Source organism: Trichechus manatus, unplaced genomic scaffold (assembly GCF_000243295.1).
Source record: "Trichechus manatus latirostris isolate Lorelei unplaced genomic scaffold, TriManLat1.0 scaffold00028, whole genome shotgun sequence".
NCBI lineage: Eukaryota > Metazoa > Chordata > Mammalia > Sirenia > Trichechidae > Trichechus > Trichechus manatus.
Window position 1 is genome coordinate 19,038,353 of NW_004443964.1, and position 14,504 is coordinate 19,052,856.

The window sequence follows — 14,504 nt, forward strand, 5'->3', positions numbered from 1 at the left end:
AGCATTAATCCAAAAAACACAAAATAATAAATGCTGGAGAGGTTGTGGAGAGACTGGAACACTTATACACTGTTGGTGGGAATGTAAAATGGTACAAGCACTTTGGAAATCTATTTGGTGCTTCCTTAAAAAGCTAGAAATAGAAGTACCATATGATACAGCAATCCCACTCCTTGGAATATATCCTAGAGAAATAAGAGCTGTCACACGAATAGATATATGCACACTCATGTTCATTACAGCACTGTTCACAATAGCAAAAAGATGGAAACAACCTAGGTACCCATCAACGGATGAATGGATAAACAAATTATGGTATATTCACACAATGGAACACTACACAATGATAAAGAACAATGATGAAGCCATGAAACATCTTATAACATGGAGGAATCTGGAGGGCATTACGCTAAATGAATTTAGTCAGTCACAGGACAAATATTGTATAAGGTCACCATTGTAAGAACTCAAAAAAAGGTTGAAACACAGAAGAAAACATTCTTTGATGGTTAGAAGGGTGGCGAGGGAGGGTGAGGGTTATTTACCAACTAGATAGTAGATAATAATTATCTTAGGTGAAGGGAAGGACAGCACACACTAGAGGGGAAGTCAGCACATCTGGACTAAACCAAAGCTAAGAAGTTTCCTGAATACAATCAAACACTTTGAGGGACAGAGTAGCAGAGGTAGGGGTTTGGAGACCATGCTTTCAGGGGACATCTAGGTCAATTGGCATAACAAAGCTTATTAAGAAAATGTTCTGCATCCTACTTTGGTGAGTGGTGTCTTAAAAGCTTGCAAGTGGCCATCTAAGATGCATCAATTGGTCCCAATCACATGGAGTAAAGGAGAATGAAGAACACCAAAGACACAAGGAAAGCAGTAGTCCAAGAGACAGAAAGGGTCACATAAACCAGAGACTTCATAAGCCTCAGACAAGAAGAACTAGATGGTGCCTGGCTACCAGCAATGATCGCCCTGACAGGGAACACAACAGAGAGTTCCTGATGGAGCAGGAGAAAGGTGGGGTGCAGAACGCAAATTCTAGCAAGAACACCAGACTTAATGGTCTGACTGAGACTGGAGGAACCTCGGAAGGCATGGCCCCCAGATTCTCTATCAGCCCAGAACTAAAACAATTTCTGAGGCCAACTCTTCTGACAGGGATTGGACTGGACTGTGGGACATAAAGTGATACTTGTGAAGAGTGTGCCTCTTAGCTCAAGTAAATACAAGAGACTAAATGGGCAGCTTCTGTCCGGAGATGAGATGGGAAGGCAGAGAGGGTTAGGAGCTGGCTGAATGGACATGGGGAATCAGGGGTGGAAAGTGGAGTGTGCTGTCACAGTATGGGGAGAACAATTAGGGTCAAATAACAATGTATGTATAAATTTTTGTATGGGAGACTAACTTAAAATGTAAACTTCATTTAAACTACAACAATAAAAACAAACTAAAAATATATATTTAAGAATAATATTCAATAAAACTAGAAAGGAAAAAATGATAAACATAAAATTCCTACTCTCTGGGGGGAAGAAAGATAATGGAATCTTGGAGAGGTGCTCCAGTTATTTCAGATATACTTAAAATGTTCTATTTGTTAATCTGGGAGTGGGTAAACTGATGTACCCCTCTATTGTTTTTCCTTGTACTTTACTTATGATATACTTTTGTATATTAAGTAGCTGATAGTTAAAATTTTATACTGAAAATGAAAATTATAAATAAAGAGAACTTTAATTCAAGATGGTGATTCACCAAAAGTTTTTGTGTTTCCTTCCTCCCAAGAACTCCATAAAATGATGATAATAGACTAACCCCCCACACTTAAAGAGAATGCGAGGTAGGCCATATGTACATAAGAGATTTCCATAAATTTCAGAAAGGACTTAGAATTGTGTTCACGGATAAAACAAATGAAAAGTAGCAGTCCAAAATGTTTGGGAGCAAACTTCAAGGAAAGAAATATCCAGGTTTCTCAAAAGAATCCCACAGAGAGAGGGCCATTAGTAAAGGGATATTAATAGAAAGTCTCTCTACTGAAAAACTGGGGCCAAATTGGTGTTGAATCTCCTCCCTCTACCATATCCCTGCTCTCATGAGTTGTTCAGACATTTTACTCTCAAGCAAACACTTGGAGATCTCATCTATTCAGAAATTAAATAAAAAGTATAAGGAAAACTCAGGCTGCTATAATAGGTGTTGGGGTTCCATACAAACACGCACTGACAACTGGAGGCCCTTTCCTTACTCACCCTGAAGTAAAGTCTACCAGGCCACAAACCCCATCCATATACATAGAGTTCTCATTAGCTGTCCTACTCATGGGAGAGAAAGAGAGGGAAAAATAGAGGAAATCTGTACTAGATGACTAGGAAAAAATAACTTCATTTTCCTTTCTTACATATAAATGAACAGCCAAAGATCACTGGACATGTGGGAGAAAACAAGGATAAGCAGAGTTACTGAGCCAGGAAGAAATACTGATAATTTAGGAAACAGAAGAGAATTTTTAAAACAAAACTAGTATTGTTGAGTTACAGACTAGATTACATACACAAAAAAATCAAACAAACGAAAAACAAAACCAAAAACAAAAACCGGGGCACTGTAAACACCAAACAGGAGACAGTGAAAGAGCTCCTCCACCAAAATCAACAGAAAATAAAGTTAAGTAACTCTCCTAAATCTTGGAGTCAAAAGACAAAAAGATGGAGCGCATAAGATAAAAGATAATAGACACAGAGGATTAATTAAAGATGTTGAAAATCTAATAGGAAATCCAAAAAAAGTGAAGAGAAGAAAAAGTAGGAAAGAATATTATCCAAAATATAATAGAAGAAAGTTAACCAGAGTTGAGGAGAGATGTCTGACTTCAAAGTCTTTACATATCCCTGAAATACTAAGAAGAATGAAGAAGACCAACATCTGCACAAAGTATAATGAAATTTCAAAATATCAAAATTAAAGAAAAAATCCCAAAGCTTTTAGAAACAAACAACAACAACAAAATCATCCAAAAACACAGTCTCTACTCTCTGGGGGGAAAAAAAAAAAAGCTTATTTATTTATTTTTCAACAGTAACACCAATGCTAGAAAGCAGTGGAGAAAGCCTTCATTTTGCGAGGGAAAATTATTTACAATTCAGAATTATATACCGAACCATTCTTCCAATCAATAATGAGTGCCCAATAAAAAATATTTTCAGACAGTTAAGGAATCAGAAAATTTACCATCGACATAAACCTCTTAAGGAAGTTATTTGAGGATATACTCTACCAAAATGAGTGTGAAAACCAAGAAAGAGGGAAACGTCAGATATAAGGAAATGGTATAATTAACCCAAAACTACAAAGAAAAGAAATACCAGCATGGCAGTTGTGTAGCAAGACTAGAAACAACTAGCCTAATTTAGAAGAAGGAGCAAGAGGGCTCCAAAAAGAATGTTTTCAGCTAGAAGAACCAAAAGATTCCAAGTAATACACAAAATGAATAAACAGCTGGATAATATCAGTGACATGAAGGAAGAAAGTATACGGCTATCCCCTCAACAACAACAAATTCTAGGAAAAGTACTTAAGGAAATAATGATCCAAGTATTAAGCTAAATGAAAGATGATTACTATATAAGAAACATGGGTATACTTACTATTTAGAATTATAAAGAGCTACCCATCAGAAATTAAAAACAAAAACAAAAACAAAAAGCTCTCCCTGCCCTTTCCCGGGAAGTGGAACTCACATGAGGAGGCGGGATTTGGATTGAGGTACTATTGGTTTTTTTTGCCTTAAAAAAACCAGTGGACCTTGATTCTGACTCATGGCAACCCCATGTGTGTCAGAACAGAACTGTGTGCTCCACAGGGTTTTCAGTGGCTGCTTTTTTGGAAATAGATTGCCAGTTCTTTCTTTCGAGGCATCTTGGGGTGGACTTGAACTTCCAACCTTTCCATTACCTAGGGACTTTTATACATTATGTATTGTTTTTTGTTTCCATGTATAAGCACTATTTTGATTTTAAAATGGGGGAAAAGTTAAATGGCACAGTTAGGAATGATTCTTAAGGTATATCTGGGCCATTTGTTCTTAAATTTTTATTGGCTATCAAATAGAGAAAGTTATTAAACTCTTACAAATAAGAACATGATGTAAACTTCCTTGAAGTTATACTTGTATTTGAAATGCTCACCATCAACAGGTAGATTTTTCATCAACTCTGAATGTTCCTTCTCTGTGAGTTCCACCCCGATACTTTCTAGAATATTTTTGATTTCTCTGATATTGGCTTTGTCTCCTTCAAAAATGATAGAAATAAAAACAAATGAGAATTAAAGAGTTATCTAATGACTTGAAAATATTTTTAAAAATTATTTGTAACTACTAATATCTACCTCAACTGTTTTATAAACAACAAAGGCATAGTGAGGCCCATCCAACTAACCACAGTTATGGGACTCAAAAGAAAGATAATTCATTTCATTACTCCTAGTAAATGAGGTTATTTCATAATGATGTAGTCAAATCAACATAGCACACAATAAAATATGAAACATGCAATTTTCTTGCATTTTGAATTTTTTAGATAATTGAGCTAATAATTCTGTAATCCTTTTTACTATGTAATTTATGCAAGTACTTGTATCTCTATCAGTACTTTACTTATTTGCTGTGTTAATTTATAATTTGAAACATGTAATAGTGAAGTTATACCACTTAAAATACTGCAGGGAATAAAGACTAACAAGAAGGGTTAACATTTATTCTTAAATACAGACAATTCAAAGTCCAACTTTGGATAATTAGATGCAAACATGGGTAGAAGAGGAAAAATATTTAAAACGAATAAAATACTTGTGGGAAAATATCACTAAAACACTTAGTGTAAAGAATTAGGGCTTACCTGTGATAGCTTTCACTCCATCCATCAACTTATTCAGATCAACCTTCCCAGAAGCTATAAGGAAAGGCATGATTAAAATACAATGTCACAGACACAGAAAAAAAAATAGAATATCCAAAATTTGAAACAGATCTTAGCCCATGTCCATTCTCCCTATTATTTTTTGTAAATCATCCTTTAATGACTAGATTTTAGGGATTCATGGTATAATAGTAAAAGGCCTTCTGTCCCTGTGACACAGAGTGTGGTCTGGGAAAACATGCTCTTTTCTAGTTCGTGGGTAGCCATTCTGTATTAGAAGTACAATAATTGAGAGGATTGATTCTGGCCAAGTTGATTAATTCTCACTTCTGTCACAGCCAGAAAATTCAGACAGGGGTCTTTGAGGAAATGAGAAGTAACTAAACTTCTCATCTCCCACGTCCTTCCCAATACTCTTTCCTGAAGTTTTAAAATCATCATGACTATCTGAAATTATTTTTTTTACATGATTGCTGTACACTTTAGACAACTATTAATGGCATAGGAAATTCTCATTTTTAAATCACTTAATGTTAATTGATCTATTTATTCAATCAGTCATTCATCCATCTATCCATCTCTTAAATATGTTTTGAAGACCTACTATGTACTAGATACTTGGCTAAGGAAACACACTTTGAAAGATGAGTAAGACACTCTCTACCTTCAAGAATTTCACAGTTTAGATTAGCAGCTGGAGAAAACCTTGTGAAAACAGTGAAGTGAGTTAAGTACATCTAATGCAGTCCATGGAGGCGGGCAAGACTTCCTGGAAGAGGTATATTCTGAGCATAGTAGAAGTTATCCAGGTGAAATATGTGGATGTAGGAGGTAGGAGAAAGGCACTATTAAAAATGCAAGCCTGGTTTAGAAAAACATTTATATACTCTTTCTGAATATATCTAAATATTAGGTGCTATATTTAGGTCCTGAGTATAATAAATATGCAATTGGATAATAACAGATTTTGTCCTCAAGAGTGCAATCTCATGGAGGGGAGATAGGCATATTATATGAAAGTTATTGTAATAGAAATCCTTGGTTTATTTAGAGCAGAGTTTCAAATACATATAGAAGGGAAATTGGGTGATATTGCTTCTCAAATGCATAAAATTGTTATCTACTGATTTGAAAAAGAGCTGAGAAACTTCCTGAGCAAGAGCCTTGAATTCCTGTCCACTACCTTATGAATTATACACATCAAACACTATTGACTGCCTAGCATGTTCTTTATAGTTCAGGATGCTAGAAAAGATAGCACTGATAAGGAAAAATGAATATGATGTGGTGAGCCAGATCTAACAATGGAACATGAGGATCTGAGGGGAGTGGTAGCTTTAGGATCAGTGAGGTGGTGGCTAATGGAATTCATCCCCATGCCTCCTAGAATAAAGAGGTTATGTGTGAACCAAAAGAGCTTTATTGCTAAATATAGCAAAACATTGAGAGTCAAGCAATCTCAGTGTTGGCTCCTAAGCTGAGTGCAACACAGAAGAGCATCTTGTTTTTCACTTCACTGGACTGGTGATGAGAAACTCAACATCTACGCTCCAGTTTCTCCAACACAGTTTTATCAGATTTGAAGGTTACAGAAGTGGTACTGGGAACTATACACAAGACACCCTGTAAGGCACCGGCAGTAGAAGTATGATGATGGCACACTCTTTAAGCCAATAGAGCTCAGAGTCTAGTAACAAAAACAGACATATAAACAAACTTCAACACGATGTGATAACACTAATAATAAAGATGGAAATAGAAATAGAAGCGGAAGAAACCTAATGTAGTGTAAGTTCTAAAGGGAAGGCTTCATGGAGAAGGGGATATATGGAATACATTAAAAAATGAAACTTGACATATTGAGCACATGCTTATCTCCACTGCCTACTGAAACGTCACTAAGATGACAGCAATAGCATAAAAAAGGCATAAATATACAAGGACAGAAAACAGAAGAGGAGACCATAGTGGGTAAAAGATTTCAAAAAATTTGGAAGTGGGAAGCAGTGATAACTGAAGGAAACTGCCATCTGTGTTCCTCAAAAAGAAATACAAATGAAAATTGAGACAATTTGCCCTGAAGATCCCTGGAAAGACGCAGGCCTGGGAGTCAGACACTAGACACGTGCAACACACGGGCTTAAAATGTTAAAATAGTTGTAATTCTGACTGAAAGTCTACATGTGGAGAGGTGGAACTAGAAAGACCAAGGAGAGCAGACTGAACAGATGACTCTAGAGGAAACCAGGAATAATTTGTAGAACAGAAGAAAACTTCAAAAATCCCTAATTAAACACACAGAAATTTTTGAGAAAATATCACATCATAAAACAAAAACAGGTTGTTAAGAAAAAGGAGTAATAAAAAAGAGTTCTTGCAATTTAAAAATATAATCACCAAATATTTTTATATTAAGAATTCAAACACAAAACGAACTCAAAATGGATCAAAGACCTCAATGTTAAAAATGAAACTATAAAGTTCCTGGAATATAATATACGGACAAAACTATGGGACCTAATTTTCTTTAGAAATAGATTATCAAACAAAACTACAAATGCATGAACAACAGAAGACAAATTAGATAACTGGGATCCCCTAAAAATTAAATACTTATGTTCATCAAAAGATGTTATCAAAAGAGTAAAAAAACACCCTACAGACTGGGAAAAAATTTTTGGGAATGACATACCTGATAGTGGTCTAATCTCTAAAATATACAGAAAACTGCAACAACTCAACAACAAAAAGACAAACAATCCAATTAAAAAATGGGCAAAGGACATGAACAGACACTTCACCAAAGAGGAATTCAAGCAGTCAAAAACACATGAAAAGATGCTCGAAATCATTAGCCATTAGAGAGATACAAATCAAAACTACAATGAGATACCATCTCACCCTTGCAAAAATGACACTGATAAAAACAAAACAAAACAAAACCAGAAAACAAATGCTTGCAAGGTTGTGGGGAGACTGGAGCCTTTATCCACTGTTGGTGGGATTATAAAATGGTGTAATAACCACTACGAAAAACAGTATGGTACTTTCTCAAAAAGCAAGAAATAGAGATACCTCATGATCCAGCAATCCCACTCCTAGGCATATACCCTAGAGATCTAAAAGCAGTGACACAAATACACATATGCACACCTATTTCATTGCAGCATTATTCACAATAGCAAAAAGATGGAAAAAACCTAACAGCCTATCAATAGATGAATGGATAAACAAATTGTAGAACATACATACAATGGAATACTATACAGCTATAAAGAATAATGATGAGTTCTTTAAACATCTTGTAACAGGGATGAATCTGGAGGACATTATGCTGAGTGAGATGAGTCAATCACAAAAGGACAAATATTGTATGATCTCACTTTTATAAAAAGACAAGAACAGGTATACATACAGAAAGCAACATTTTTTGGTGGTTACCAGGGATGGGAGGGGGAGGGAGGGAGAATCACTTTCTAGATGGTAGACACTTATTTTTACCAAACGTGAGTGAAGTCTGCACAACTTGACCAAGATAAATGATGACATTAAAAAGTACACAAGGATAAGGAATATTTTTGGTGAATGCATGTGATGGTTAACATTGTGTGCCAACTTGGCTGGGCCATGATTCTCAGTGTTTATATGTGATCACTCCCATGATTGAAAATGCTGTGAGTAGCCAATCAGCTGAAAGGGAGTTTCCTTGAGGGTGTTGCCAGCATTTAAATATAAGCAGATGTTCTGGCTTTTTGCTCGCTCTGGATTCTGCAGCTGCCTCCTGTTCATCTGACCTCTGGTTCTTGGGACTTGAGTTACCAGCTTATCTGCCAGTCCGGGGATTCGTGGATCTTCACAGCCTGTGAGCAGAGTCCTGCTTTCCAACCTGCTGATCTTGGGTTTGCCAGCCCCTGCAGCTACGTGAATCCGGAGAAGCCTCTACCCTAATCCATGGACTTGGGACTTACCAGCCTCTACAATTTCGTGAGCTATTTCTTTGATATAAATCTCTATATATATTTATACACTTTACTGGTTTTGCTTCTCTAGAGAAACTAGCCTAAGACAATGCTATAACATACACAATTTTGCAACAACAGCAATAACAACCAAAAAATATGTGTGTAGAGAGGTAGATATGTATACTGTGTGTACAGGAAGGCATATGTGAGTATATGTGTGTGCATGTATAGGTGTATCTGTAGGCCTATGTATATACATGTTTGTGTGTGCTGGTTATATATTCATATATATAATAAAGCACACAGGATGCACAGTTATGGGTACTTCCTAGACATAAACAAACACCTCACAGGATTGGTTTACTGGGTTTGAAGGCTTAGGACCATAGTCTTGGGGGACAACTCAGTCAATTGACATAATATAGTTTATAAAGCTTATGTTCTACAACCTAGTTTGGTGAGTAGCATTTGGGGTCTTAAAAGTTTGTGAGCGGCCATCTAAGATACAACTATTGGTCTCTACTAGTGTGGAGCAAAAGATAAAGAAGGAAACCGAAGATTCAAAGACGAAACTACAAGACTGATAGCCCACGTGAACCACGTCCTCATCTATCCTGACACCAAAAGAACTAGATGGTGCCTGGTTACCACTACCTATCATTCTGACCAGAGACACAACAGATGGTCCTAGATAGAATGGGAGAAAAATGTAGAACAAAACTCAAAATCTTAAAAAAGTCCAGACTTACTGGACTGGTAGAGACTAGAGGAACGCTCAAGACTGTCGCCCTGAGATACCCTTTAAACCTGGAACCAAAACCACTCCTGGAGGTCACCTTTCAGCTAGGTAACAGATTCCATCATAAAATAAACAATATCATTAGTGAGTACTGAACTCCTTAAAAAAATAGTTTATATGAGACCAAATGATCAACCTTTACCCTAAAGTAAAGATGAGAAGGTAAGGGGCGTGGGGTGGCAGGGAAGCTAGATTAATGGAAATGGAATAACGAGAGCAGAAAGAATGAGAACGTTGACAACATTGTGAAAAACATAACCAAAGTCACTGAACAATATGTATAGAAATTGTTAAATGGGAACCTAATTTGCTGTGTAAACTTTAACCAAAAACACAATAAAATATTATTTAAAAAAGAATTCAATAAAAGAGCTATAGCTGAATGATAGGAATAATACAACTATCTGCTGAAGTTGTAGTAGAGATGACAAAGTCCAATAAATTTAGCTATTCATTTATTGGTATTCATTCAACAAATAGTTACTGAGCATCATCTACTATAGACTACTACTACAGGGAATCAGCAATGAACAAAACAATAAACTCTGGATTTTTAAAAATGAAGCATGATTTCTTTTTACTTTAGGACTGAGTTCTACTTAAAGATACCAAATGTTTTCTTTTCACATAATCCTTATTTCAAAAATTCTTATGTATAAATTCACAAGCAAGAGCTCTGCAGAAAGGCACAATAAAAACTATAAATCAAAGAAACCAAACCCGTTGCCGTCGAGTCGATTCCAACCTATAGTGAACCTGTAGTGCTCACCATTAACTGGTAGATTTTCTGCTAGACTGTTAAGCTCCTTTTCTGTGAGTTGGATTCCCATGTTTTCTAGAACAGTATTCATTTTACTTCTTCTAACTTTCCCTCCTTAGGAAAGATACCAAAAAAAAAAAAAGAAAAATATTTGAAATATGAGAAATATATTAAATATTAGAAATACATTAATGCTATATCTTATTATATTAAAATGGCTTACTATTCGAATGAAAAATCAAGAAGGGAAAATATCATCCATTTCTCAGTGCTACTATCACTGCTTTCAAACATGGTAACAAAACTGTAGTTTAACATTATATTAAAGAACCTTAAATTTTACCTTGGAGAAACTATACCCAGGAAATAATGAAGAGTTTTGCAAGTGAAGCTAAAGACAATTAATTGAAGGCATAGTAGAGAAAGATTTTAAGAAAATTCTTAGTTGCCAGAAAACTAGAACTGGTTTCTCTTTGAAATTACCTTATATCTGGTTTACCCATGCTGTGAAAATCGTTTGAGTATAGATTATTTTTGCGATTGTTTTAAAGTAGAAATCCATTTGCATTAGTAAAGAGGAATACACATTTATCTCTATAAACTACCTAAGATGATATAAAAGAGGGCTTTAGCTAAAAATGTCCTAAAGTTGAAGCATGAGTTGGGGCTGAGAATAAACAGAGAGGATAATTTAATGTAAAAAATCATAAAACAGGAGGCCTAGAGACTATAAAAGATAAATAAGATACCCCCATGGAATAGACATGGGAAACAGAATTATAGACAGACTGGCAAATCAAGCTTCTGGGTATCAGTGCCCCATTTTTAAGCTGATAAAAACCTCTCGGGAAGTTATTATAAAATGGGCAGCATTGTGGACAACTTCCACATTAAATTCTTTAAGAAACATCAGTTGACACTCTTCCAAAAAGCCTAGGAACACCAGGAGGCATTCCTTGTGTGGCAGGAGGTATCAAGTGGCAGGGCCTCTAACTCTTTCCTTAATTCTCCCAACTCCCTTCCTTTTTTCTGGACTAAGGACTAGGGAAAAGGGGGGAAACGAAAGCATTTTAGCCACAAGATTGTGCCTTTGTCTACATTTTTTACCTGGACTTAGTAAAAATATGTTCTATTTAGAAGAACCAGTTGCTGTTGAGTCGATTCCGACTCATGGCGACCCACGTGTGTCAGAGTGGAACTGTGCTCCATAGAATTTTTAATAACTGTGACCTTTTGGAAGCAAATTGCTAGGACTTTCTTCTGAGGCACCTCTGGGTCGGTTTGAACCACCAATCTTTAGGTTAGTGGTGTTTACTTGTTTGCACTACCCAGGGACTCCTAGAGGAACCATAATGAGTGTTAATTAATAAATTTATTTCTATTTGTAATCAATGACCAATCTTTCTGGCAATAAACATGAATTATTTTTTTGTTGTCTTTGCTTGTTTAGCCAATTCTCAGAATCATTACCTATCATTCTCTTCACTTTTTGTGGTATCTACCCAGATTTCAGGCGCCCTGGTGGTGCAATGATTAACGCTCGGCCGCTAATGGAAAGGTGGGCAGTTTGAATCTCTCTGTGGGAGAAAAGACCTGTCGATCTGCCCCAGTAAAGATTACAGCCTAGGAAGCCTTATGGGGCAGTTCTACTCTGTCCTACAGGGTTACTATGAGTTAGAATTGACTCAACAGCACAAAGCAATAACACCTAAATTTCAAATTATACTTTGGGGATTTAAGTTTTGAAAAACATATGAAATTGTGGGATCTCCTGTAAAGATTTTTTTTAAAAAGGACATTTATATAATGTTACATTTCTAATAAAAGATGCTAAATTCAAAATCAATTCATAGGAAGGGTGGCTTGATTTAAAAATCTGATAATATAAATTCACATCTAAAATCCCAAATTGCTTGTTGCTCACCTTTGAAAGACTTCACACCATCCAGCAATCTATTTTTATAGGTCTTTCCAGCAGCTACAATGCAAAGCACACTTATGTCACACAAAATATGATGTAGATGTTCATAAAGATGGTATATATACTCCATAATCTCAGGAAGAATTATTATTTACTGTCTTCCTATCTCATCCTCCAGTTTAAAGAAAAATCAAAAGAGGACATGTGAACTATTTCAACGTGACAAATTATGAAATTTTTAACACCTGAGACAATTGTTAATGGGCTCCCCCCGTGGTGATAATTCTTCGTTTCTTCTTTAACCTATTCTATCCAATCCTTCTAAAGTCTCTCACCCATCGTTTTCTTTCATTTTCTTTCTTAGGATAGCTTTATCATTGGTTAGAGGAGATGACATTAAAACAATCCCTTAGCCCTGTGGCCTGATTTAAAAAGAACAAAAGGGTATCTATATAACATAAAACTTACTTTTCTGTTTTAAGTATTTTTTTTAAAATGCTGAACAGTTTAAAAACTTCCCCATAGTGTCATAAAACAACTCTCACAAAGTCAACAGAGTCATTTATATGGCTTACCATCAACTGGCAGCGTTTGTAGCAACTTCACTTGTTCTTTGTCTGTTAGCTCAATCCCCATGTTCCTCAGAATATCCTGTGTATATCGCACATCAATCTTTTCTCCTTTGAAAAAATGGAAATGCTACCGTTCAAGAATTTTTGTAGAATACTTATTTCAAATAACAAACTAATAATATCTTAAGTTTCTTCTTAATTTGAGGAAATTCAAAGACATATTAAGAGGTATACATCTGTATAGAATCAAAGTGGGATCATGTGTCAAAATTATTTCTTTAAATATTCTGAAAAGTATGATTTTATAACCTGAAGACAGGTTAAAGTAGAGGTGAATATATTTTATCTAAATAACTGTCTGGCTAATTAGGGTATAAAATCAATATATTTATACATTTTATCAGAGAGTACTATGTATTTTAAACTTTTTTTCTGAATTACATACTTTGCTTTTCATACTGACAATAAAAAGCTTTATGTTATTCTACTTGATCTATTCTGATTTAGGAGTTGATAATGTTGAAGTGAATGATACTATTAGTAAAAAACTCCAGAAAGCTTACATGTTTTTAGTAAGTTACAGACATTTAATTACTATATATAAAGGCAAACTGTAGGATATTAGAAGCAAGTGTTTTATTAGAAAAGGTTAAAGCTAAAAATTTATAAATCAGGAAGAGAATTCTAGGAAAATATTATTTTAAAATATACTACTGCATACAGCCTGGAGTCTTGGTTTTATAGTAACTTCACTCACCTGTAAAAGCTTTTAATCCATCCAACAACGTTTTCATTGCAACATTCCAATTTTCTGTCATAAGAAAGGCAAATAATAAAAGAAATAGACTATGAGATTAAGAAATAATGTGAAACAGGAAAAATTCTAACAACATTTACATACCACAGGATGTTCCCTATTTTTATCTTCTTCATGAAAATGAATCAGTGAAGAAGAAAAAGATGATTATGAAAAAGATAATTTCCTAAGAAATGATTTTTTATTTCTATGAGAAATCAAATCTACAATGGTCACGGGATAAGACTGAAAAATCACCTCTTTTCAAGGTCTACTTTTTAGCTCTTAGGCTTTGCAGAACATTCTATTATTTTAATCAGGCCACCAGAACAGGATTTAAATCTGACATGTACTATTCAGTAACATTTCCATTTGGATTTATATAGTGAGTTCTCACTCAGTAGTTCCCTGTTATTTTAATAGACCCAGACAGATTTATGTACTCCTTTTTGGCTTACACAATAAATTATTAATTACTTTGAAGACAATTCCTTCACTGGGGATTTTTTTTATGATTATGTAGACACAGACAGATTTTTATACAATAAAGTTATTTTCAGTTTATATATTTTTTGGAAAATTTTATTGAGATAATTGTAGATTCACATGGAGCTGTAAGAAATAATAGAGATCTCTTGCACATTTTGGCCAGTTTCCCTCAATAAAACTATAATATCACAAAGAGGATAGTGACATTGATACACTGCACCAATCTTGCTCAGATTTCTCCATTTTTACTTGTTCTCATCTGTAGGTCTGTGTATGTATT

At 35.1% G+C, this 14,504-nt stretch overlaps 1 protein-coding gene across 1 annotated transcript in view; it reads right to left on the reverse strand.

Moving 5' to 3' along the window:
• LOC101342993 (uncharacterized) overlaps positions 1–14,504 on the reverse strand; it is a 512,538-nt gene that overhangs the window by 177,613 nt on the left and 320,421 nt on the right. The window contains exons 91-96 of the mRNA XM_023729385.1: positions 13,697–13,750; positions 12,943–13,047; positions 12,371–12,424; positions 10,456–10,560; positions 4,905–4,958; positions 4,194–4,298 (exon numbers count right to left, since the gene is read on the reverse strand). Of these exons, the coding sequence (XP_023585153.1) occupies positions 4,194–4,298; positions 4,905–4,958; positions 10,456–10,560; positions 12,371–12,424; positions 12,943–13,047; positions 13,697–13,750 (477 nt within the window). The remainder of the gene's footprint in view (positions 1–4,193; positions 4,299–4,904; positions 4,959–10,455; positions 10,561–12,370; positions 12,425–12,942; positions 13,048–13,696; positions 13,751–14,504) is intronic.